The following is a 21,233-nucleotide window of genomic DNA, read 5'->3' as shown; positions in this document are numbered from 1 at the left end:
GTCAACTGTTTCTTCCTCTTTGTAGGTGCTGCCTGATCTGTTGGGTTCCTCCAACATTTTATGTGTGTTGCTCCATACTTTCAACATTTGCAGAATCTCGTGTTTATATATGCCTTAATTGTGTACCTGGTCACATAATAATGTTATTTCGTTTTTTGGAAGGATGATTTGGATGGCATTGAACCTATTAATGAGGATCACTTTGAGAGTAATGACTATCCAAACAAAACATTTGGTCCATTTCCTGAAAATACGTGTGACTTCTCCAGAGGAGCACATTTGGTCTCTACTCCTTTTCACCAAAACCCTCTGAATGATGACCAAAACAAGTTAATCAAATGGATCCCTGTTGAAGCTACTAAAAATGCTCTAAGTTCGTTGACACCCCTCAAAGAGTCCATGTTCGACCCACCTCTGCATATGAAGAAACTGAGGTAAAGTTTTGCTTAAAGCCACTAACTTTCTGACCATTTCATTAATGTTCTCTAAATATTGCTACTAGTGATAGGTTCATCAGGGCTGGGATCAAAATTTAAGCACAACTAAAATATATTTTTAACCCATTTGAACATAAATACTTTCTTTGGATGAATGACAATAATGCATTCTTCTTGGTGACTGCTTGACTGTTGGTTGGTTGTTTTTTTTTGCAGCAATTTTATATACTCTGGGCATAAAGCTTCCAGTGCAGTCATTGAAATGTAAAACATTCAGCTAATTATCCCAAAAACTGAGCCATGTAGGTTGCTCTCATTACCTGTATGTAGCCTTGTCAGTCTTAAGCCTTGAATTTTGTTAAGGGCTTATGCATCTGCCACCCTTCCAGGCACTGAGTTTTGAATCTTGTGACTAGGGCAAGATGAAAATGATCTTTTTAATACTTATGCCAAATAACTTGTGTCCCATTGTTTGCCTTATCTAGGCCTGTTTTAATTTTATTAGATTAAAGTCTGTCATGAGCCTTGCAGCCCATCAGGCCGGTGCTTATGCCAGTTTCCATGGCGTGACGTGACTGAGAGTCCGAGACTCTCTCCCCCCCACCCCCCCCGGATAGGACCGCCGGTCTATCGCGAGGTTAACCCCCAGCATTTTTGCTGGTACCCATTCTCAGCTGGCTACAGCATTGTGCGGTTAAGTGCCTTGCTCGAGGACACACATACTACCTTGGCCGGGGCTCAAACCCACGACCTTCAGATCGCTCGAACCTCTTTTAACTTGATACCTATTTATTGCATCAGTCCTTTATTCCAGAAAGAGCTACTCAGCCTAGTTAATCTCTTTCCATTCTCTAGTGCAGGTAGCATCTTCCTAACATTCTCATAGTGTGATGATTGGAGCACAATGTTTAATTATGACCTAACTAGTGTTTCATGCATCTCTAGCATGACATCTTTGACCTAGCATTCTATGCCTTCTCCATCTGCCCTTGTACTGCCTTAACCATCTTTCCTCTATTCTATTTCAGTGATCTGTAAACATTCCTCCCTGTTTAGCCACATTTCCCTGGCATCTTATCTTCTTATCATGCATTCCCTTTTATTTTTGCTCTTTGTCCTTCAAGAATTAATCTAAATTATTGTTTTTGTGCCCACTAGCAAATTCACTGATGCCTTGTAACAGTGTAAACATTATTCTTCACTATCAATCACTTTCAATTTTGGTACTTGTACCAAACAGTCATACTCACTGCCCTGCCCTTCAAGTCCAAGGATATGTACAGTACTGTGCAAAAGTCTTTGGCATATATATACTGTAGTTAAGGTGTCTAAGACTTCTGCCCAATATTGTAATTTTATATATTGCACTGTACTGTTGCTGCTGGAAAAAAAATTCATGACTTGTGTGAGTGATGAAACCTGATTCTGATATTGGTCTCCGTTGTGAATTGCGAGTGGAACGAGGACAAGGAGAGGAGAATCATGGTTGGGAAAAGGAGAGGGCGGGGAGAGTGGGAAGTACCAGAGAGACATTCTGTAATTATCAATTAATCAATAGTTTGGAATCACATGACCTTGCTTGGTGTCTCAGGGCTGGGTGTGTCTGCACTAGCACCATCACCCCTGGCACTCCTTCTGTCACCTGTCCCACAGGCTTCCCACGGCACCTGACCATTGCCATTCCCAACATAGTTTGCTGTCGCTAGATTTACAAACTCTCTCTCCGCTCCATATTGACAAATATAGTACTATGCAAACACCTTGGGCACCCTAGCTATATACAGGTGCCTAAGACTTTTGCTCAGTACTGTATATCATAACAAAATGGTCGGAGGAGGCTTATGAGGTGCTCCAGGGTTGTTTTGAGGTGACAGACTGGCAGGCACTCTGTAAGCCACATGGAGAGGATATTGATGGGCTCACAGAGTTCATCACTGATTACATCAACTTCTGTGTGGACTGCAATGTTCTGACAAGAACTGTCCTTTGTTATTCAAATAACAAGTCATGGGTGATAAAGGACATTGAGGACATCCTGAAGGCTAAAAAGACGGCATTTAGAGATGGAAATAGGGAGGAGCTAAGGGCAATACAGAGGGACCTGAAAGCCAGGATCAGGGAGGCTAAAGACAGGTACAGGAGGAAGCTTGAGCGGAAACTCTAGCAGAACAACATGAGAGAGGTCTGGAGTGGGATGAGGACCATCACTGGGTTCTGGCAAACTAGCAACAGAGGAGCTGAAGGCAGTGTGGACAGGGCCAATGAACTTAACCTGTTCTTTAACAGATTTGACATTGTGGCCCCTGCCCGTCCCCCACATGATTCATCTGTTGTCGGCCCCCAACCAACACATATTCCACTCTCCCCTCCTACCCCTCCTCACAGTCCCCCACCCTGCTCTCATGACTATACTCCTTCCCCACACGAAACCACCACGGTGGGCTTCACAGCTGAACAGGTGAGAAGACAGCTGAAACGTCTCAACCCAAGCAAGGCTGCAGGACCGGATGGTGTCAGTACCAGGGTGCTCAAAGCCTGTGCCCCTCAGCTATGTGGAGTACTTCGCCATGTATTCAACCTGAGCCTGAGGCTCCGGAGGGTTCCTGTACTGTGGAAGACGTCCTGCCTCGTCCCTGTGCCAAAGACGCCGTGCCCCAGCGGCCTAAATGACTACAGACCGGTGGCATTGACCTCCCACGTCATGAAGACCCTGGAGAGACTTGTTCTGGAGCTGCTCTGGCCTATGGTCAGGCCACACTTAGATCCCCTCCAGTTCGCCTACCAGCCCCGACTAGGAGTTGAGGATGCCATCGTCTACCTGCTGAACCGTATCTACGCCCACCTGGACAAGCCAGCGAGCACTGTGAGGGTCATGTTTTTTGACTTCTCCAGTGCGTTCAACACCATCCGCCCTGCTCTGCTGGGGGAGAAGCTGACAGTGATGCAGGTGGATGCTTCCCTGGTATCATGGATTCTTGATTACCTGACTGGCAGACCACAGTACATGTGCTTGCAACACTGTGTGTCTGACAGAGTGATCAGCAGTACTGGGGCTCCACAGGGGACTGTCTTGTCTCCCTTTCTCTTCACCATTTACACCTTGGACTTCAACTACTGCACAGAGTCTTGTCACCTTCAGAAGTTCTCGGATGACTCTGCCATAGTTGGATGCATCAGCAAGGGAGATGAGGCTGAGTACAGGGCTACAGTAGGAAACTTTGTCACATGGTGTGAGCAGAATTATCTGCAGCTTAATGTGAAAAAGACTAAGGAGCTGGTGGTAGACCTGAGGAGAGCTAAGGTACTGGTGACTCCTGTTTCCATCCAGGGGGTCAGTGTGGACACGGTGGAGGATTACAAATACCTGGGGATATGAATTGACAATAAACTGGACTGGTCAAAGAAGGGTCAGGGCCGTCTCTATTTCCTGAGGAGACTGAGGTCCTTTAACATCTGCCGGATGATGCTGAGGATGTTCTATGAGTCTGTGGTGGCCAGTGCTATCATGTTTGCTGTTGTGTGCTGGGGCAGCAGGCTGAGGGTAGCAGACACCAACAGAATCAACAAACTCATTCGTAAGGCCAGTGATGTTGTGGGGATGGAACTGGACTCTCATGGTGGTGTCTGAAAAGAGGATGCTGTCTAAGTTGCATGCCATCTTGGTCAATGTTTCCCATCCACTACATAATGTACTGGGTGGGCACAGGAGTACATTCAGCCAGAGACTCATTCCACCGAGATGCAGCACAGAGCGTTATAGGAAGTCATGCCTGCCTGTGGCCATCAAACTTTACAACTCCTCCCTTGGAAGGTCAGACACCCTGAGCCAATAGGCTGGTCCTGGACTTATTTCATAATTTACATATTACTATTTAACTATTTATGGTTCTATTACTATTTATTATTTATGGTTCAACTGTAATGAAAACCAATTTCCCCCGGGATCAATAAAGTATGACTGTGACTAAAATAACTCCATACACAGTTCTCTAGCCACTAAAACTTTTATTAGCAATTGCTGTTTTAATCCAATTCTTAACTAGCAGACTATTTTAATTAATGGGAGTTTAAAAAAATTAGTCCAACAGTAATTGCTCACAATTGATGACTTAAAGGTCCTCTTGTCTACCCCTGTTCTGGCCACCCCCAACAATGAAATATAACCTGGTAATCATGGCTGATGTTAGGAAACATTTGTTTACTGGCCTGTATAAAATTGCTTAGGGTAGGGGATGTAGAAAGTGGGGTGTGGAAATAACAGAACTAAGAGATTTAAGCACATTACCAATAGGTGGTTGTAATTGGGACTTGGTAGCTATTTAGCCACTCTTATTCCCAATGCTTATGTTGTAGCCTTTCATTCAAATCTAGCTATTTCCTTCCCATGCTGGTGAATATCAAATATTTAAGATAATAAATACAGTGCGAGATGTATTTGACCTACTAGGATGGTTTATTCGATATTTTGTGATCCATTGTTTGAATATTTTTTTGTTGTAGTCCAATTCAAGAAGCCAGTGAAGAAGGTATGTCTTCTGCTGCCACTACGTCTTCTGCAGGCTCCTCCACTTCAGTAGGTGCACTTTGTGCTATAAGTGACTTGAATGTCTTTGAAAAATCTGAGCCTGACCAGTTAAATTCCTCTGATGTCTTCAACGCCAATTCTATCTCGGGTATGGCTTTCCTTTGTTTTTACTCTTGAGCTTTTTGGGTTTATTGGTCAAATTAGCTGGCAAAGCAACTGTTAGGTTGCTGTGCTTCATATTGTCACAGAGCAGAATTCACTTTATGGTAGTCATCAATGTGAGATTTTTAACCCTGAAACTGGTGGTGCTAACTCTGTATAGAAACTGCAAAAAACCTCTGCTGGTTGTTTAAAGTAGGATAGTTTGTGTATATAAGAAAATGGTGAAAGTCATTAAATATGTTTTAGCATTGTGTATTTTTATTTTCCAGAATGTTTTTATTTTAAATTACTAATAATTGCTTGGTAAAGAAACGTAATCTATTAGTCACAGGGCAAACATGCAAGAGATGTTCTTGAGAATGTGATGGTAAAATTACTCCCACTGTATTGTTGAGTGAGGAGTTTCTTGGTTTAGATCCAGCAGTGATCAAGACTTGGCAATATATTTTCAAGTTGGGATGGTTTGATAATTTGAAGAGCCTGCTGGTAGTAACATTCCTCTGTCCCTGCTGTCATTTATGCTGAAGTTGTGGGCTTGGAAAGAGTAGCCTGAATGAATTAATATAATTTATAACTCTTTGTAATTTTGTGCACAAAATATCCATATCCCTTGGTGCTTCATTCATCTGTAATCTTTCTCGTGGATAAGTTTGCCTTTGAAATGTTCCAGCACGGTCTCACCAGTATACAATATGACAACTTTCCTTTTTTTAAAACTCAAATTCTTGTGCAGTGGATCTTCTAAGCATGTAGGTACAGCAAGCAATTCAAAAATATGTACAGGATATCCAGATCCATGTGAACAGCAACACACTTCAATCTTCAAAAGTAGATTAGCTCCCTTATCCACCATCCAACTCCCTTCCCACTTGACTTGGACCCTGGTTCTTGTGCTCTATTTCCACTTACCTAGAGCTACAGTTGCCACTCTTTTCAAGTTGACTGGTTCAATGGAAAATTTATCAGAATAAATCTAAAATGTGAATTATTTTAATGTATTAATGACATAACGGCCAACAGCTTGGAAAATCTGTCAATCCAGTGCCAAATTCCCAATTATCAGTATTACAATACTTTATACTTTATTGTCGCCAAACAATTGATACTAGAATGTAGAATCATCACAGCGATATTTGATTCTGCACTTCCCACTCCCTGGATTACAAATATTAAATATTAAAAATAGTAAAAATTAGTGAATATCAAATTTAAATTATAAATCAAAAATAGAAAATAGAAAAATGGAAAGTAGGGTAGTGCAAAAAAACCGAGAGACAGGTCTGGATATTTGGAGATTACAGCCCAGATCCAGGTCAGGATCCGTTCAGCAGTCTTATCACAGTTGGAAAGAAGCTGTTCCCAAATCTGGCCGTACGAGTCTTCAAGCTCCTGAGCCTTCTCCCAGAGGGAAGAGTGACAAAAAGTGTGTTGGCTGGGTGAGTTATGTCCTTGATTATCCTGGCAGCACTGCTCCGACAGCGTGCGGTGTAAAGTGAGTCCATGGATGGAAGATTGGTTTGTGCGATGTGCTGCGCCATGTTCACGATCTTCTGCAGCTTCTTTCGGTCTTGGACAGGACAACTTCCATACCAGGTTGTGAAGCACCCTAGAAGAATGCTTTCTTCTATAAAAATTAGTGAAGATTTTTAGGGGACAGGCCAAATTTCTTTAGTTTTCTGGCAACACACATCAAAGTTGCTGGTGAACGCAGCATCTCTAGGAAGAGGTGCAGTCGACGTTTCAGGCCGAGACCCTTCGCCAGGACCTGAAACGTCGACTGCACCTCTTCCTAGAGATGCTGCGTTCACCAGCAACTTTGATGTGTGTTGCTTGAATTTCCAGCATCTGCAGAATTCCTGTTGTTTGCGTCTTTAGTTTTCTACTACTTTTCTGATAAATATATCCGGTTTCACTTCTAATAAACTCGATTGAGCTCACAAATGATTAATATTAATTCAATACAATTATAAATCCTTAACCCCATTCCTTATATTAAATTAATTGTTTCTTTCTGGCATGTATTCCATCAAACACTATAGAAGATCTTTAATTACTACTAGTTTAGTCCCTACTACAAGGGACAAGATTTTAGAAAGATTAATAGGGCTAAAGGCAGACAAGCCTCCATATTACAATGCTAGAATATATAATCAAAGAAATAGTCAGCTAAAGAAGTTTAATGTAATCAAACCAAGTCAATATGGCCTCAGGCAAGATAAAGCTTGCTTTGACAAATTTGCAGGAGTTATTTGATGAGCAGGTAGAGCTGATGTAGTGTACCGTAATGTATTTGGATTTTTGGAAAACACTTGACAAAGTGCCACATTAGAGGCTAGTTTATAAGAGCACAGGTAACGCAGAAAATGTATTAGCATAGACTGCAGGTTGATTATTGCACAGAAGATACTTAGAATGAATGACTCATTTTCAGGCTGAAATGATGTAATTAGTGGAAAGATTAGTTATTAGCACTCAATTGTTTACAATTTCCATTAGCAGGGGCTGCGGGGGGGTGGATGGAGGTGGTGGTGGGAGAGAAAAAGGCCAAGGTATCCAAGTTTGCTGATGATTCTGAAAAAGGTGGGATGGCAACACATTGTGTTGAGGATATTAGGACCCTACAATTAGATGTCGAGCAGATGTGCAAAAGCCTGACAAATGAAAGATCATGCACTTCGGTAAGAGAAGATCCACTGTACAAGAATTTGATTGGGAGGGGCGGGGGAAAAAGAAAGTTGTCATTGTATACTGGTGAGACCATGTTGGAACATTCTGTACAAGTCAAGTTTCACAACTTGGGAATAATATACTTGAGACAAAACAGGTTAACAAAAGCTCAATAGGATTGAGAGCAGGAGTATTGGTCTGCTGAAGACAGATTAAGCAGGATATGTCAGTACTTCCTAGAGTAATGATGTGTCTGCGTGCTTGTTAGGGTTGAGGCATTGATAATGGTTCTGCTACCTGGGATGCCTCTAACTAGAGGTTGGAGTTTGCAAAGAAAAGGTTGCCCATGCAGTACTGCAAATAAAGTCTTGATCATGAGTAATAAATCACTGGAATTCTGCATCTAAAGAAATGTAGCTCGGTATTTGAATAAATATTCAATAGGTTTTGGATATTAAGGAGATTGAAGGATTGGAGTTGATAGAAAGTGTTGTTTGGGTAAATGATTAGCTGTAATAATTTTTCAAAGTTGAAGCAGGTGCAAGGGCTGATTGTCCTACTGCTACCAATGTCAGTGGCAAGGTTGTCTTGATTAATCCTCCCTAAGAAAATTTAAGATTACTTGTTTGCATATAATTTAACTATATATACTAGATAGGGACAGATGAAGCTCACTACACCTCATTAAATATGTGAGGTCTCCTTATTGAAGTAGCTTGTTGGGTGATCATGCTGTTAGAAAATGAATGCTTGACAGTCTGGCATTTGGATACTCAGCAACTATAAAAAAAAAATAAAAGACAGAGCCAAGCAATCTTGCAGTCAGTGGGCCTAGTATATACTGTAAGTACTAAAGGCACATTCTCAGTAGTCTCAAATAAATGATCCAGCTCTACTTGCTCAGATGTCTTTCATCATACAGCCAGTTCTTAGTTATTTAGAATCTTTGTATGCAATATCGGGAAATGGCTGGGGGCACGGGCCCAACGTCCCACTGTGATGCTCAAGACCTGCACTCCAGAACTAGCTACATAGCTGGCCAAGCTGGTCTAATGCAGTTAAAACACTGCATCTATCCAATGATGTGGAAAATTTTCCAGATATGTCCTGTTTGCAAAAAGCAGGAAAAATCCAATCTAACTAACCACTGCTCAGTCAGCAATGTGAAATATGGTATCATTAGCAGTGGACTTATCAATAAAGTCCTCACCTGGACAATTCAGCTTCAGTTTCATTACAACCTTCGTTATGGACATGTTATAACTATATTGCACTGAAGAGTTGAATTCTGAAAAGGAGTAGGTTGCCAGTGTGTGGTCTTGAGGTGAAGGTAACATTTGATAGTTTTAATATCAAACCCTTATAAAACGGAAGTCATAAGCATCCAGGGGAGAACATGGCAATAATCAGTCATAATGGTTCTAGATGTTGATGTTGTTCATTGAGACAATTCTACAAGTTACTATGGACATTGTTCTAAGCAAAGCGATCTTTAGGTGTTTCTAAATGACTGACCTTCCACCATACTTCAGAAGTGATGTGCAGTCATAAGCAAATAATGTTTAACTCCGTTCTCAACACCTCAGCAACTGAAGCAGTCCCTATGTGCATGCAGCAAGGTTTGACAACAGTTGGATATGGATTGATAAGTGGCTCTTGAAGGTGATGGTGAGCTGGCTTCTTGATATTTTTGCCACAAAATTGCCAAGAAGTTACCATCTCCAAAAGAGGTGGATCCAACATGCTGGGGTCACGACTACCAGAAACATGGTTGGACTACACACATGGGTCGATGAGAGTAGGCAGTTGAAATGGTTCGGCACAGACTAGATGGGCCGAAGAGCCTGTTTCTGTGCTGTACTCCATGACTCCTTGACATCCAAGTTATTCTATGTATAGGTTAGAAATAGGCTATCCTGTTGTGAGTGATTTGCCTTTTGAGATCGTGAACCTTCTCACTTTTTCCACAAGGCTAGCAGGATCATGATGGAATATTCTTCATCTTTCTAGCTCCAACAATGCAGAATTATTCATCACAGAAGCAAGTCTCATTTGGCCCATATCCTCTAAATGTTTCCATTCCATGTAACTAAACAAGTTAAATGTTGTTACTGCAGCTGTTTCAACCACTTCCTATGGCAGCTCATTTCATATACAGGCCAGCGTCTGTGTGTGTTCACCTTGTCTATGCCCCTTATAATTTTTCCACCTCCATAAGGTCACCACTCATTCTCCTAAGCTCCAATGAATAGCCTAACCCTGTTCATGCTCTCTATAACTTGGCAACATCCTTGTAGGTGCTTGATGTCATCCAGAACAAAGCAGATTGGTACTAAATCCACACACATTCATTTCCTGTATCACTGGCTATGGTTTCTTTAAAATGCACCACAATTGGTCATCTGTGCTCTTCTGCCCCAACCTGTGACCTCGTTCATCAAGGTGGATAAGGGCAGCAGATACCTAGGAGCTCTTCCCCTTTCAGTTGCACATAATCACAATTTGGAAGTATGTTGCTGACTCCAAACCTTGAAGCTTGCTGCCCAACAGCACTACATAATTAATTTCACCAGAAAGTCTGCGGCAGTTCATCAAGCATCTTGAGCATCAGGATTCGCAATAAATGACAGCACTGAGCAGACTGAAAATTCCAGTGATTTGCCAGGGGGTGGGTGGGTGTTGGTCTTCAATGTACTGATGGCAGTGAAACAGCACATTAGTTAGTTGTCTTGAAAACAATGTTGAAATGAGTAATCAGTTTTTTCTGAATTGCATTGTGCCAAAAATATGTACTGTCGTTCCTCTAACGATATAATTGCTGTAGTCAGTGTAATTAATCCCCCACTGGTTTTGTGCACGGAATCTCTTTTCAACCATCCAATTTTGATTAATTTCTAGGTAATCCATGGGATATAGAAATGCGGAATCAACTTTTATTGGCCCTTCCCACACCACTGAGTTCACTCCAGGGGTTCTACATTCAGAATGGCCCAGTGCCTACCTTTGAAGTTGGACATGAGGTGAAGCTGGGTAAGTTTTCTTTCTCAATTCTTTGTACTTAGTGACCTTTTTGAGAATCATAAGTGGAGAGAAAAATAGAAAAGCAAGAATTATTTAATGTCAAAGTATCTGAACAGAATGGAAGGATGTTTCAACAGGTGGGGGTGGGGATTGTACAAATGATTTTGTTGGATTTCTGCCCAACCAATTGCAAATACCTTGACCAAATGCTTAGTGTTAAATTAGGCCTGGGAGGGAAAAGGAGAGGAACGAGGAGGAAGAAAGTGTGTAGGCAAAGGCTTATATGTCTGAATTTATATTTGTAAAGGGGTTACCCTGCTGGATGGCCTCTATTGTATGAGCCTTAGCATTAAATCCCATGCAGCAAATTCTGTGGTAGTGGCACCACAGCTGCCCTATTGTTGAAGGAAATCCAGCATTGGTAATTTCTACTTCAGAAAAATGAAGTTTGACATGTTATATGTCAGAGCCCTCAATGCCAATTCTAAAAAATCAGATTTGAACACTACTCTGCTTTCATAGTCTTGATATCAGAGCCAGCACCTGGAGTAAGATGCAGTGGGTAGGTGATGGACCAGTTTATAGAACAATGCAGTGGGTACACTTGGAGGAGAAAGCCAATAGGAATGGTGTCTTTGAGTGAGCCTCACTATTAAGAACCAGTTAGACCAGCATCTCAACAACTTCACCCATAGAAATAATGAATGCTTTATGATCCTTTGGCTCTGGAGCTAATAGGAGCTGTGGTGTCCACAGCATTTTGAACTTCTCTAAAATTCACCATAATCGACACATGAAAAACTTTTGCTTCCTCTGCCAAGAACAACTATGATGAGTTTGTTGATGCCGATGGGATTGAGGATCTTATTAGTGACAAAAGTAAGTCATTCCTAGTTTGGAACATTCCCCTTTTATTCAAGGGGAAAGAAGCACTAGTGACATTTGAAAGCAGAGTCCAGCAGAAAACAGTAATTGTGACCATCTTCAACAAAATACACAAGTCTACCTGATAAGTAGAATTAATGTTTATCATCAGGCTGTTTTTCTACTTACCTCCCAGCCCCAGTCAGTGAAGATCAGTTTACCAAATTGCAGTGTGGTCTTGGTCCAGTTTGAGGGCAGACTGGACATGGTCTTCATTATGCCAAGAAAAATGCAGTGAATTGCATCAATTGCTATGCACAACTGTTAAGTGAACTTTGCTAAAGTCTTTGACTCCATCTGCCAGGAGAAACTAGGGAACTAAGTGAAAGTAAACTAGTAGTGATGGTGCCATTGCCACAATAAGGACATTGGGTCAATTATGTCTGTGCTGGCTTTTTTGAAAAAGGCTCACCCCTTTCCTCATTGTCCTGCACTTACATTTTTTGCCCTTAATGTATGAATAAATCCCTTTTGAAAGTTGCTATTCTTTAGTGTGCTTCAAATAGTTTCAACACACTCTTGGTCAAACTTGCTATTTTCCTTCAAATTGAACCGATGATTTTATTAGTCACTTTAAAATGTGTCAGTTCAGTACATGTCTGTCCTTTAGCCTAGTCACCATATTACTGGAAGAATATGACTGTACTTGAAATGGTGCATAGGGGATTTGCCAGGTTGTTGCTGGAATGGACCATTTCAGTTATGAGCCAACACTCATAACTGGATTTCTTTCTCTTTTGAGTGGAGGAAGCTGGTGGTGGGGTGGTCTGAATCAAAGTCTACATAATTGAGGGTAAAGATGGGGCAGATAGTAAAAATCGTTTCTCTATAGTTAGAGGTATTTAAAACTTGGAGTAGGGTTAAAGTAAGAGTTTGAGGGATCTGAGGAAATATTTTCACTGAAAAGTTGGTTCAAATCTGGAATGTCCTACTTGAGTGGGTGGTGGAGACAAGTACTTTCAACATCTTGATAAGACTGTGGACCAAGTTCTGATTTGAATGGTTGCTTTATGGTTGAAAAAGACATGGGCTGAAATGGTTGTGTTTTTTGTGCTGTATAACTGTATAGAAAAATTTGTGGTATTATTTTCAGTGGAAATTTCATCAAATTATGGTTTATTTTATATTTCTCTTGGTCAGCACCATTTAGACAAATTTTGTCATTGAACTCCTCATGAGGATTTTTGCTACAGGTCGACCTTCACTAATCTGACTACCTGTAATCCGGTTCCTTCACTAATCTGGCACTGGTTATGCTTAATGTGATCCTTCTGTAATTCAGCATTTTCACTAATCTGGCACTCCTCAGGTCCCAGTGGTGCCAGATTAGTGAAGGTCGACCTGTATGTGCAAATTGTCTGTCTTGTCTACATTACTGCAGTAGCAACATGTGAAATACTTAATTAGTTTTAAGATATCCTGTGGTCATGAATTTATTTTTTCCCCTGTAGGCTCACAGATGATTAACATTGAGGAAGAAGCAGAGCATGAATTGTGCCAGATATTCTATGGATTCTATCGGAGCCTGGCTTTATCTAAAGCAATTATAAAGGTAGGTAGCTCATCAGATCATATGAATAACTGTGTGTGTGTGTGTGTGTGTGTATATATAGTGTGTGTATATATAAATAAAATATAGTTTAAGACAGTTTGCAAGCTTAAAGAAGTGTACACACCCAGTCTGTGCTCTTTGCAGATCAACCACCAATTATGCATTAATGTCATTTTATTCTTCTCACATTTTCTAACTCCTTCCAGATTCTACCTCTTGCCTACATGATGGGGGAGTTTACAACAGCCAATTAATTTCAACCTGCACATCTTTGGGATGTGGGAGGAAATCAGAGCATCCACAGGAAATCCACACAGTCACAGGGAGAATGTGCAAACTGACAAAGTTCAGGATTGTATCGGGGCTTCTGACACTGTGTGGCAGTCTCTCTACTTGCTGCACTTTGCTGCCTGTCTTAAAGCAAAGAGTTTAAAGGGAATTCCTGAACTTGGGAGTCGAGTCAGTGATGCAAATTATGATGAGGGTAACTTTTAGGAGTTCTTGCTCTCCATATAATAAAACCTGTATACATTCCAGTCACTGAACTTTTTTTCAAATAGGTATTTTCGCATAAAGTGCCCTGGGACTTCTACATCAATCAACAGCTCAAAATGCGCCTTGGCTCTCAGTTTAATAAGTATTTCAGTCAGAAACACTGCTGCTACCAGTTTGACAACGGATGTGTGACTATGGATCAGGAGGAGAACAGTGAAACATTAAAGGTAAGAAGCCAATCGCAAAGTGAGGAAATGCCTCCTCAGCAACTGGACTGTTTTGCACAGCTTTATGCAACTCATGACATCGTAGGTTGTACAATACATGTTTCTTCCAGTACTGACAGATATTAGGGTTTCCAGGACCAAAAAAGCAGATAATAAAGAAAACTTGATATGAGTTATACAATTAAGTGACTATTGCATCAGTGTTCCACAAACAGCATCTCCCACCTTTTCTTCTGAATGGTCAGCATTGACAATTTATTGGAGTTCCCTTTGACTCGAGCCTTTTAAATCCCTTGTGACCTTTATACCGGAAAGACCGTCTGCTTAATTACACTATTTGGAATGTATGACTTCAGGCCACTAGTGACACAAGTTGATTGTGCCAGTTACGCTGCTGAGGGCTGAGTGCCCAGATACATTGGAGTATGTTGTGTTGACCCCTCCCCTATGTATTACCTCTCTAGCAGCTTTCTGTCACTGTATGTGGTGGCTATAGAGGAGTTCTTTTTAGCTTGAATTGCTTCCCACTGGTCAGTATTGCAATAATGCAGTAGCTATGAGTTCTAAATACAGGTTCCAGTAGAAACTGCAATGCTCCAGTTTTTACCTGTGATTTGGAATGCAAAGTACCTTAATGCTATCTTTGAAATATTTTTGCTTAACCTTTCGTGGGCAGGCTGAAATTAGACCGGACGTTAACATTTTATGCAGCACATGTTTACTACACCAGTGAGGGTGAGCTGCGACTAGGTAATTAGCTATTAAATTCATATAACTTCATGCAACTCCTCTTGGTTCCATTTGTCCTACTTCTACCTTCCCTTGAGGGCTAGATCATTCGAGAATTTGTGAATTGTGGACATGACCTATGTGTCTTGGCTGCCAATCATATGATCACATGGTGCCAAATCAGTCAAACTGCTGTTCCCCAGGCTATACTTAATGGCTTCTGAAGTGTTTTAAACTATAAGATATAGGAGCAGAAGTCAGCCATTCGGCCCATCAAGTCTGCTCTGCCATTCAATCAAGGGCTGATCCAATTCTTCCAGTCATCCCCACTCCCCTGCCTTCTCCCTCATACCTTTTGATGCCCTGGCTAATCAAGAACCTACCTATCTCTGCCTTAAATGCACCCAATGACTTGGCCTCTACAGCTGTTCATGGCAACAAATTCCACAGATTTCCCACCCTCTGACTAAGTAATTTCTCCGCATCTCTGTTGTAAATGGACGTCCTTCAGTTCTGAATTTGTGCTCTCTTGTCCTGGACTCCCCTACCATGGGAAATGACTTTGCCATATCTGATTGTTCAGGCCTTTTAACATTCGGAATGTTTCTATGAGATCCCCCCCTCATTCTCCTGAACTCCAGGGAATACAGGCCAAGAGCTGCCAGAAGTCTCTCATACGGTAACTCTTTCATTCCTGGAATCATTCTCATGAATCTTCTCTGAACCCTCTCCAATGTCAGTATATACTTTCTAAAATAAGAAGCCCAAAACTGCACACAATACTCCAGGTGTGGTCTCACGAGTGCCTTATAGAGCCTCAACATTGCATCCCTGCTCTTGTATTCAATACCTCTAGAAATGAATGCCAACATTGCATTCGCCTTCTTCACCACCGACTCAACCTGGAGGTTAACCTTTAAGGTATCCTGCACAGGGATTCCCAAGTCCCTTTGCAGCTTGAATTCTCTCTCCATTTAAATAATAATCTGCCCATTTATTTCTTCCAAAGTGTATGACCCTACACTTTCCAACATTGTATTTCATTTGCCACTTTGCCCGTTCCCCTAAACGATCTAAGTCTCTCTGTTTCCTCAACACTACCCGCTCCTCCACCTATCTTTGTATCATTAGCAAATTTAGCCATAAATCCATTGATCCCATAGTCCAAATCATTGACATGCATTGTAAAAAGCAGCAGTCCCAACACCAACCCCTGTGGAACTCCACTGGCAACCGGCAGCCAGCCAGAGTAGGATCCCTTTATTCCCACTGTTTTCTGCCGATCAACCAGTGCTCCACCCATGCTAGTAACTCCCCTATAATTCCATGGGACCGTATCTTGCTAAGGAGCCTCATGTGTGGCACCTTGTCAAAGGCCTTCTGAAAATCCAAATACACCACATCTACTGCATCTCCTTTGTTTACACTGCTTGTAATTTCCTCAAAAAATTGCAGTATGTTAGTCAGGCAGGATTTTCCTTTCAGGAAACCATGCCGGCTTTGGCCTATCTTGTCATGTGCTTCCAGGTACTCCGTAATCTCATCCCTTACAGTTGATTCCAACAACTTCCCAGCCACTGATGTCAGACTAACAGATCTATAGTTTCCTTTCTGCTGCTTCCCACCCTTCTTAAATAGCGGAGTAGCATTTTTAATTTTTCAGTCATCCAGTACAATGCCAGAATCTATCAATTTTGGAAAGATCATTGTTAATGTCTCTGCAATCTCTCCAGCTACTTCCTTCAGAACCCAAGGGTGCATCCCATCAGGTCCAGGAGATTTATCCACCCTCAGACCAGTAAGCTTCCTGAGCACCTTTCCAGTCTTAATTTTCGCTGCACACTCCTCACTTCCCTGACAATCATGAATCTCCGGTATACTGCTGATGTCTTCCACTGTGAAGACTGATGCAAAATACGCATTCAGTTCCTCTGCCATCTCTGCATCTCTCATTACAATATCTCCAGCGTCATTTTCAATTGGTTCTATATCTACCCTAGACTCTTTTACCCTTTATATACTTAAAAAATCTTTTAGTATTTTCTTTGATATTAGTCGCTAGTGTCACATACCCTGTGATGGGAATAAAGAACCAGCAGAGATGGAAAACACTTTGGAGTCCAGTATTGCTATAAACTAATAACATTTATTAGTAACTACGCAATACAGTAATATAAATGTAGATAAATGAAACAGGTTAGCAATGATCATATATATAAGTAAGTAAATCAGTAAGTGTGGAAATATATGTATGAAAACTAAGCTTCTTTAAGTCTAGCGGTAAAAAGATAGTCTTACAATGATGAGTGAAGTTCAATTCAATTTGTGGTATTGAGTTGAGTAGTGTTGGAGAGAGAGGGAGAGATTTGAGTCTTCAGGTGAGCTGATACCGTCAATCTTCTCGTTTTCGTTCGAAATCCTTTAAAAGTCACCGACTGTGACTTTAACAATGGGGACCGGTTTTCTGTGGTGGAGCTTTCCCCCAGGCGAGGGTGGACACATGGACAATTCCCCACCAGTCAACCCTTCTCTTTCCATTGCAAGAGCGATGGATCGATCCGCCTGATCGATCTTCCAAAACCCACTTTTCTCTGTGGGCACAACAATGCTCATTCAGTGTCCAAACATGTGTCTGAGGTCTGTATCATCTGACCTCCTATTTATCTCACCGTACTGGGTACCACCTGTCATTCAAATAATCCCTCCTTCCTCTCTCTGTGAAAGAAATGCAAGCAGGCAAAAATCCTTGAAGAAAGTGTCAACAATTTGCCAAAAATCATAACATCGAGTGTCCATTAAATAACGCCCTCAGTCACCATAGCAACTTACAAGCTGCTCGGTGCTGCCTCCAACTTCAGCAGAAATTCAAAAGTTAACCAGTTCTTTCTCGTGCCTTAAAGTGACAGTCCCACAGTTAATCTTCGTGTCTCTCTCTCTTTTACAAACAAGTCGGTGTTAAATAACTCTCCCTCTCTTTTCCAAACAACAGTTCATAGGGGTAATTCAGGATCCCATCACACTAGCTTCCTCTCATAATTCAACTTTTCCTTCCTAATGACCTTCTTAGTTTCCTTCAAGTTTTTAAAAGCTTCCCAATCCTCTATATTCCCACTAGCTTTGCCTTCCTTGTATGTACTCTCTTTTGTTTTTACTTTGGCTCTGACTTCACTTGTCAGCCACGGTGGTATCCTTCCATTCGAAAATTTCTTCTTATTTGGAATATATGTGTCTTGCACTTCCCTCGTTTTTCGCAGAAACTCCAGCCATTGCTGCTTTGCTGTCCTTCCTGCTAGTGTCTTTCCAGACAACCTTGGCCAGTTCCCCTCTCATGCCATTGTAATTTCCTTTATTCCACTGAAATAGCAACACATTGGAATTTAGTTTCTCCTTCTCAAATTTCAAAGTGAACTTTATTATATTGTGATCACTGTTCCCTAAGGGTTCCTTACCCTTAAGCGCTCTTATCACCGCTGGATCATTGCACAACACCCAATTCAGCACAGCCTAGTAGGCTCAACAACAATAAAATCGCTCCAATTCCCATCTCCCTGCCAAATTAGTTTAAACCCTCCCAAACAGCTCTATTAAACCTGCCTGCTAGGATATTGGACCCCTTTGGGTTCAGGTGTAACCAGTCTTTTTTAAACAGGTCGTACCTCCCCCAGAGGAGGCCCCAATGATCCAGGAACCCGAACCCTGCCCCCTATGCCAGTCTCTCAGCGGCACGTTAATATGCCTGATCATGCTATTCTTGCATTCATTAGCATGTGGCACAGGCAGCAATCCCAAGATTACTACCCTGAAAGTCCTGCTTTTTAGCTTCCTACCCAACTCCCTGAATTCTCTCTTCAGAATGACCTCCTATTTTACTGACTGATCAAAGATCTGCACTTGCAGCAGCTGTTGACATTTTGCTGTTGAACTGTAATGTGAAGAATAGCAATTCAAGGAAGGAACCATGCCTCAACCTAATCTGCTATTACTTTCCAAGCAAAATAGAAATGGCTGGAAGAGCTTGGTGGGTCAGACAGCATTGGTGGAGGCAAAGGGGTGGATAGGACTTGGTCTGAATTGTCAACCATTCCTTTGATTCCACAGATGCTACCTGATCCAGAGTTTCTTAGCTGGACTCCAAAAGAAAAACAAACTGCATCTGTATCTTTGTGTCTGTCCAGTGGTTGATGGAAGGGGGCAAAGCGTAATTGCCTGTTCTGCATCCTATGTAATAACTAGTAATTCCACATTAAAGGTGAGATTTTAGGCCACAAGACATAGGAGCAGAATTAGGCCCTTTTGAGTCTTCTGCGTCATTTCATCATGTCTAATCTATTTTCCTCTCAACTCCATAGCCTATGAGCCTCCACCTTAAATACATCCAATGACTTGGCCTCCACACTGGTTGTGGTAACAAATTTCACATGTTCACCACTCTCTGGCTAAGGAAATTCCTGCTCATATCTTCTAAATGGGCATACCTCTATTCTGAGGCTGTGCCCTCTGGTCCTAGAGTTCCCCCACCACAGGAAACATTCTCTTTGCATTCACACTGTCTAGTCCTTTCAACATTTGATAGATTTCAACGAGACCCCCCCCCCCCATTATTTTAATTTCTACCAGTAAAGGCCCAGAGTGTGGCATGTGGCCAAGTGGTTAGGGCGTTGGACTAGCGATCTGAAGGTTGTGGGTTCAAACCTCGGCAGAGGCAGCATGCGTGTCCTTGAGCAAGACACTTAACCACACAATGCTCTAGTCTACCCAACTGAGAATGGGTACCGGCAGAAATGCTGGGCGTTAACCTCACGATAGACTGGCGTCCTATCCGGTGGTGGGGGGGGGGGGGCGGGGTGGAGTCTCGTACTGTCAGTCACTTCACGCCATGGAAATCAGCATAAGCACTGGCATGATGGGCCACAAGGCTCGTGACAGACTTTAGATTAAAGGCCGAGAGCCATCAATGGCTTCTCACTGATGAGTCTTTCATTCCCAGAATCATTCTTGCAAGCCTCCCCCAATGTCAGCACATCCATACTTAAATAAGGCCCAGAGCTGCTCGCTGCTCAACATTGAAGAGTTAGATTTCAAAATGAAAATGCATTGAACACTGCTTCCTGATTTGTGGAAATTATCTCCTGGAAACATTACTTGAACTTTCTGAAGTGACTTTATAATGTGCTTGAACTGGTTTAATCATAATTGCTTAGGGCAGAACATGTGTAGTTAACTGTTTTCTTCTTTTTATTTAATATATAGAACCTGTGTCGAATTTGGCAATCTGTACCAGAACAGCTTGTTATGTTTCTTGCACTTGACCTGCTGGCCTTGGTGGAACTGATGCACATTGCTGAAATTGTTCATGGAGGCATTGCACCTGAAACACTCCTTCTGAGCCTCAAGTTAGTTTAAATATTCTTCTAAGCAAAGATTAAGAAGTATAAATATTGTCTTGGGTAGGTTTATGATCTGAAGCATTCTTGGATTCTGAACGAGTTTTTGCGAGTTCATCATGGAATTCCTTTCTGAGACTGTCCTGGAATCTTGGAATTGGATCAATAACAGTGAGGCTATGAGCAATACAGAATTGTGCAGTAAAAATGGCCTCTTGCCACCTATACTTTCAGCCCAGACTCCACAATAGAATGAATTTTTGGGTTGTGCAACAAGTGGTGATCACAGCTGATGGACGGAATGCTGTTCACTCATTCCATTGTTTGTTTATTTTTGTCAAGCACAAGAAGTTGAAATTCACTCATTGAAGACTAGCTTGTGCTTTTAATGTTGTGTTAACTAACTGGAACACATGACTTGTGTTTTGGATGCTCCTGGGGTGCATCTATTTTTCAAAATAACATTGTTGTAATAAATTGTCTGAACATAGATTGTTAGAAAATAGAATTATTCAAAATTCAACAAATGTAAACTTAATCCCTCATTTTTGTGAGCACATTTGGGTCATTGAATTTGCTTTTTATTTTGGAAACTGATATGTTTAATCTGCCTTCCTCCCTAGGCTCTTTAACAGTGCCTCCACATGTCTTGATGGTGACAGTTTAGTGAAGCTCGTGGACTTCACACACAGCTTGGATTTAAGGCAGCAGGCTAATGTTGCCACATTTACAGGTTTTCCAACAGTTCATTCATTACCCAATAGAGATCTCCTTTTGGAGTGTACCAGTGCCTACCAGGTAAGATGCTGCATAGAGCTGACCTATGGTGTAATGCTGTTAACCAAATGTAGACAAAATGTCAGAATGATGAGCATCATTATGTTTCACTTTGAAGACCCTTGATCAGTTCAGTTCCAAAGAAGGTTCTTTTCATTCCACAGATAAGATTGCATTTGTCTGAGTGGGGTGGACCTTGACATAGTATTGGCATGTTGGGCAGGATTTGATTCTCTATCCTTGGCTGCCTTTAAACTAAACCATTTCTGTTTCCAGTAGGTAGCAGTCCATCTTGGACTCATTTATATAAAAAAAGGTACAGCACAGAAACAG

The 21,233-nt window shown here is 41.6% G+C and overlaps 1 protein-coding gene across 3 annotated transcripts in view; it reads left to right on the top strand.

Moving 5' to 3' along the window:
- Positions 1-21,233, top strand: part of bub1bb (BUB1 mitotic checkpoint serine/threonine kinase Bb) — a 71,970-nt gene that overhangs the window by 43,295 nt on the left and 7,442 nt on the right. For all 3 annotated transcript variants that reach the window (XM_072265402.1, XM_072265410.1, XM_072265393.1), the window contains 7 exons: positions 163-434; positions 4,938-5,110; positions 10,690-10,821; positions 13,188-13,288; positions 13,849-14,010; positions 19,990-20,132; positions 20,747-20,921. In XM_072265402.1, coding sequence (XP_072121503.1) covers positions 163-434; positions 4,938-5,110; positions 10,690-10,821; positions 13,188-13,288; positions 13,849-14,010; positions 19,990-20,132; positions 20,747-20,921 — 1,158 coding nt within the window. The remainder of the gene's footprint in view (positions 1-162; positions 435-4,937; positions 5,111-10,689; positions 10,822-13,187; positions 13,289-13,848; positions 14,011-19,989; positions 20,133-20,746; positions 20,922-21,233) is intronic.

This window comes from Mobula birostris, chromosome 1 (genome assembly GCF_030028105.1).
Source record: "Mobula birostris isolate sMobBir1 chromosome 1, sMobBir1.hap1, whole genome shotgun sequence".
Lineage (NCBI taxonomy): Eukaryota > Metazoa > Chordata > Chondrichthyes > Myliobatiformes > Myliobatidae > Mobula > Mobula birostris.
The sequence above is the reverse complement of the archived record's forward strand: the minus strand, read 5'-3'. Positions and strand labels throughout refer to the sequence as shown.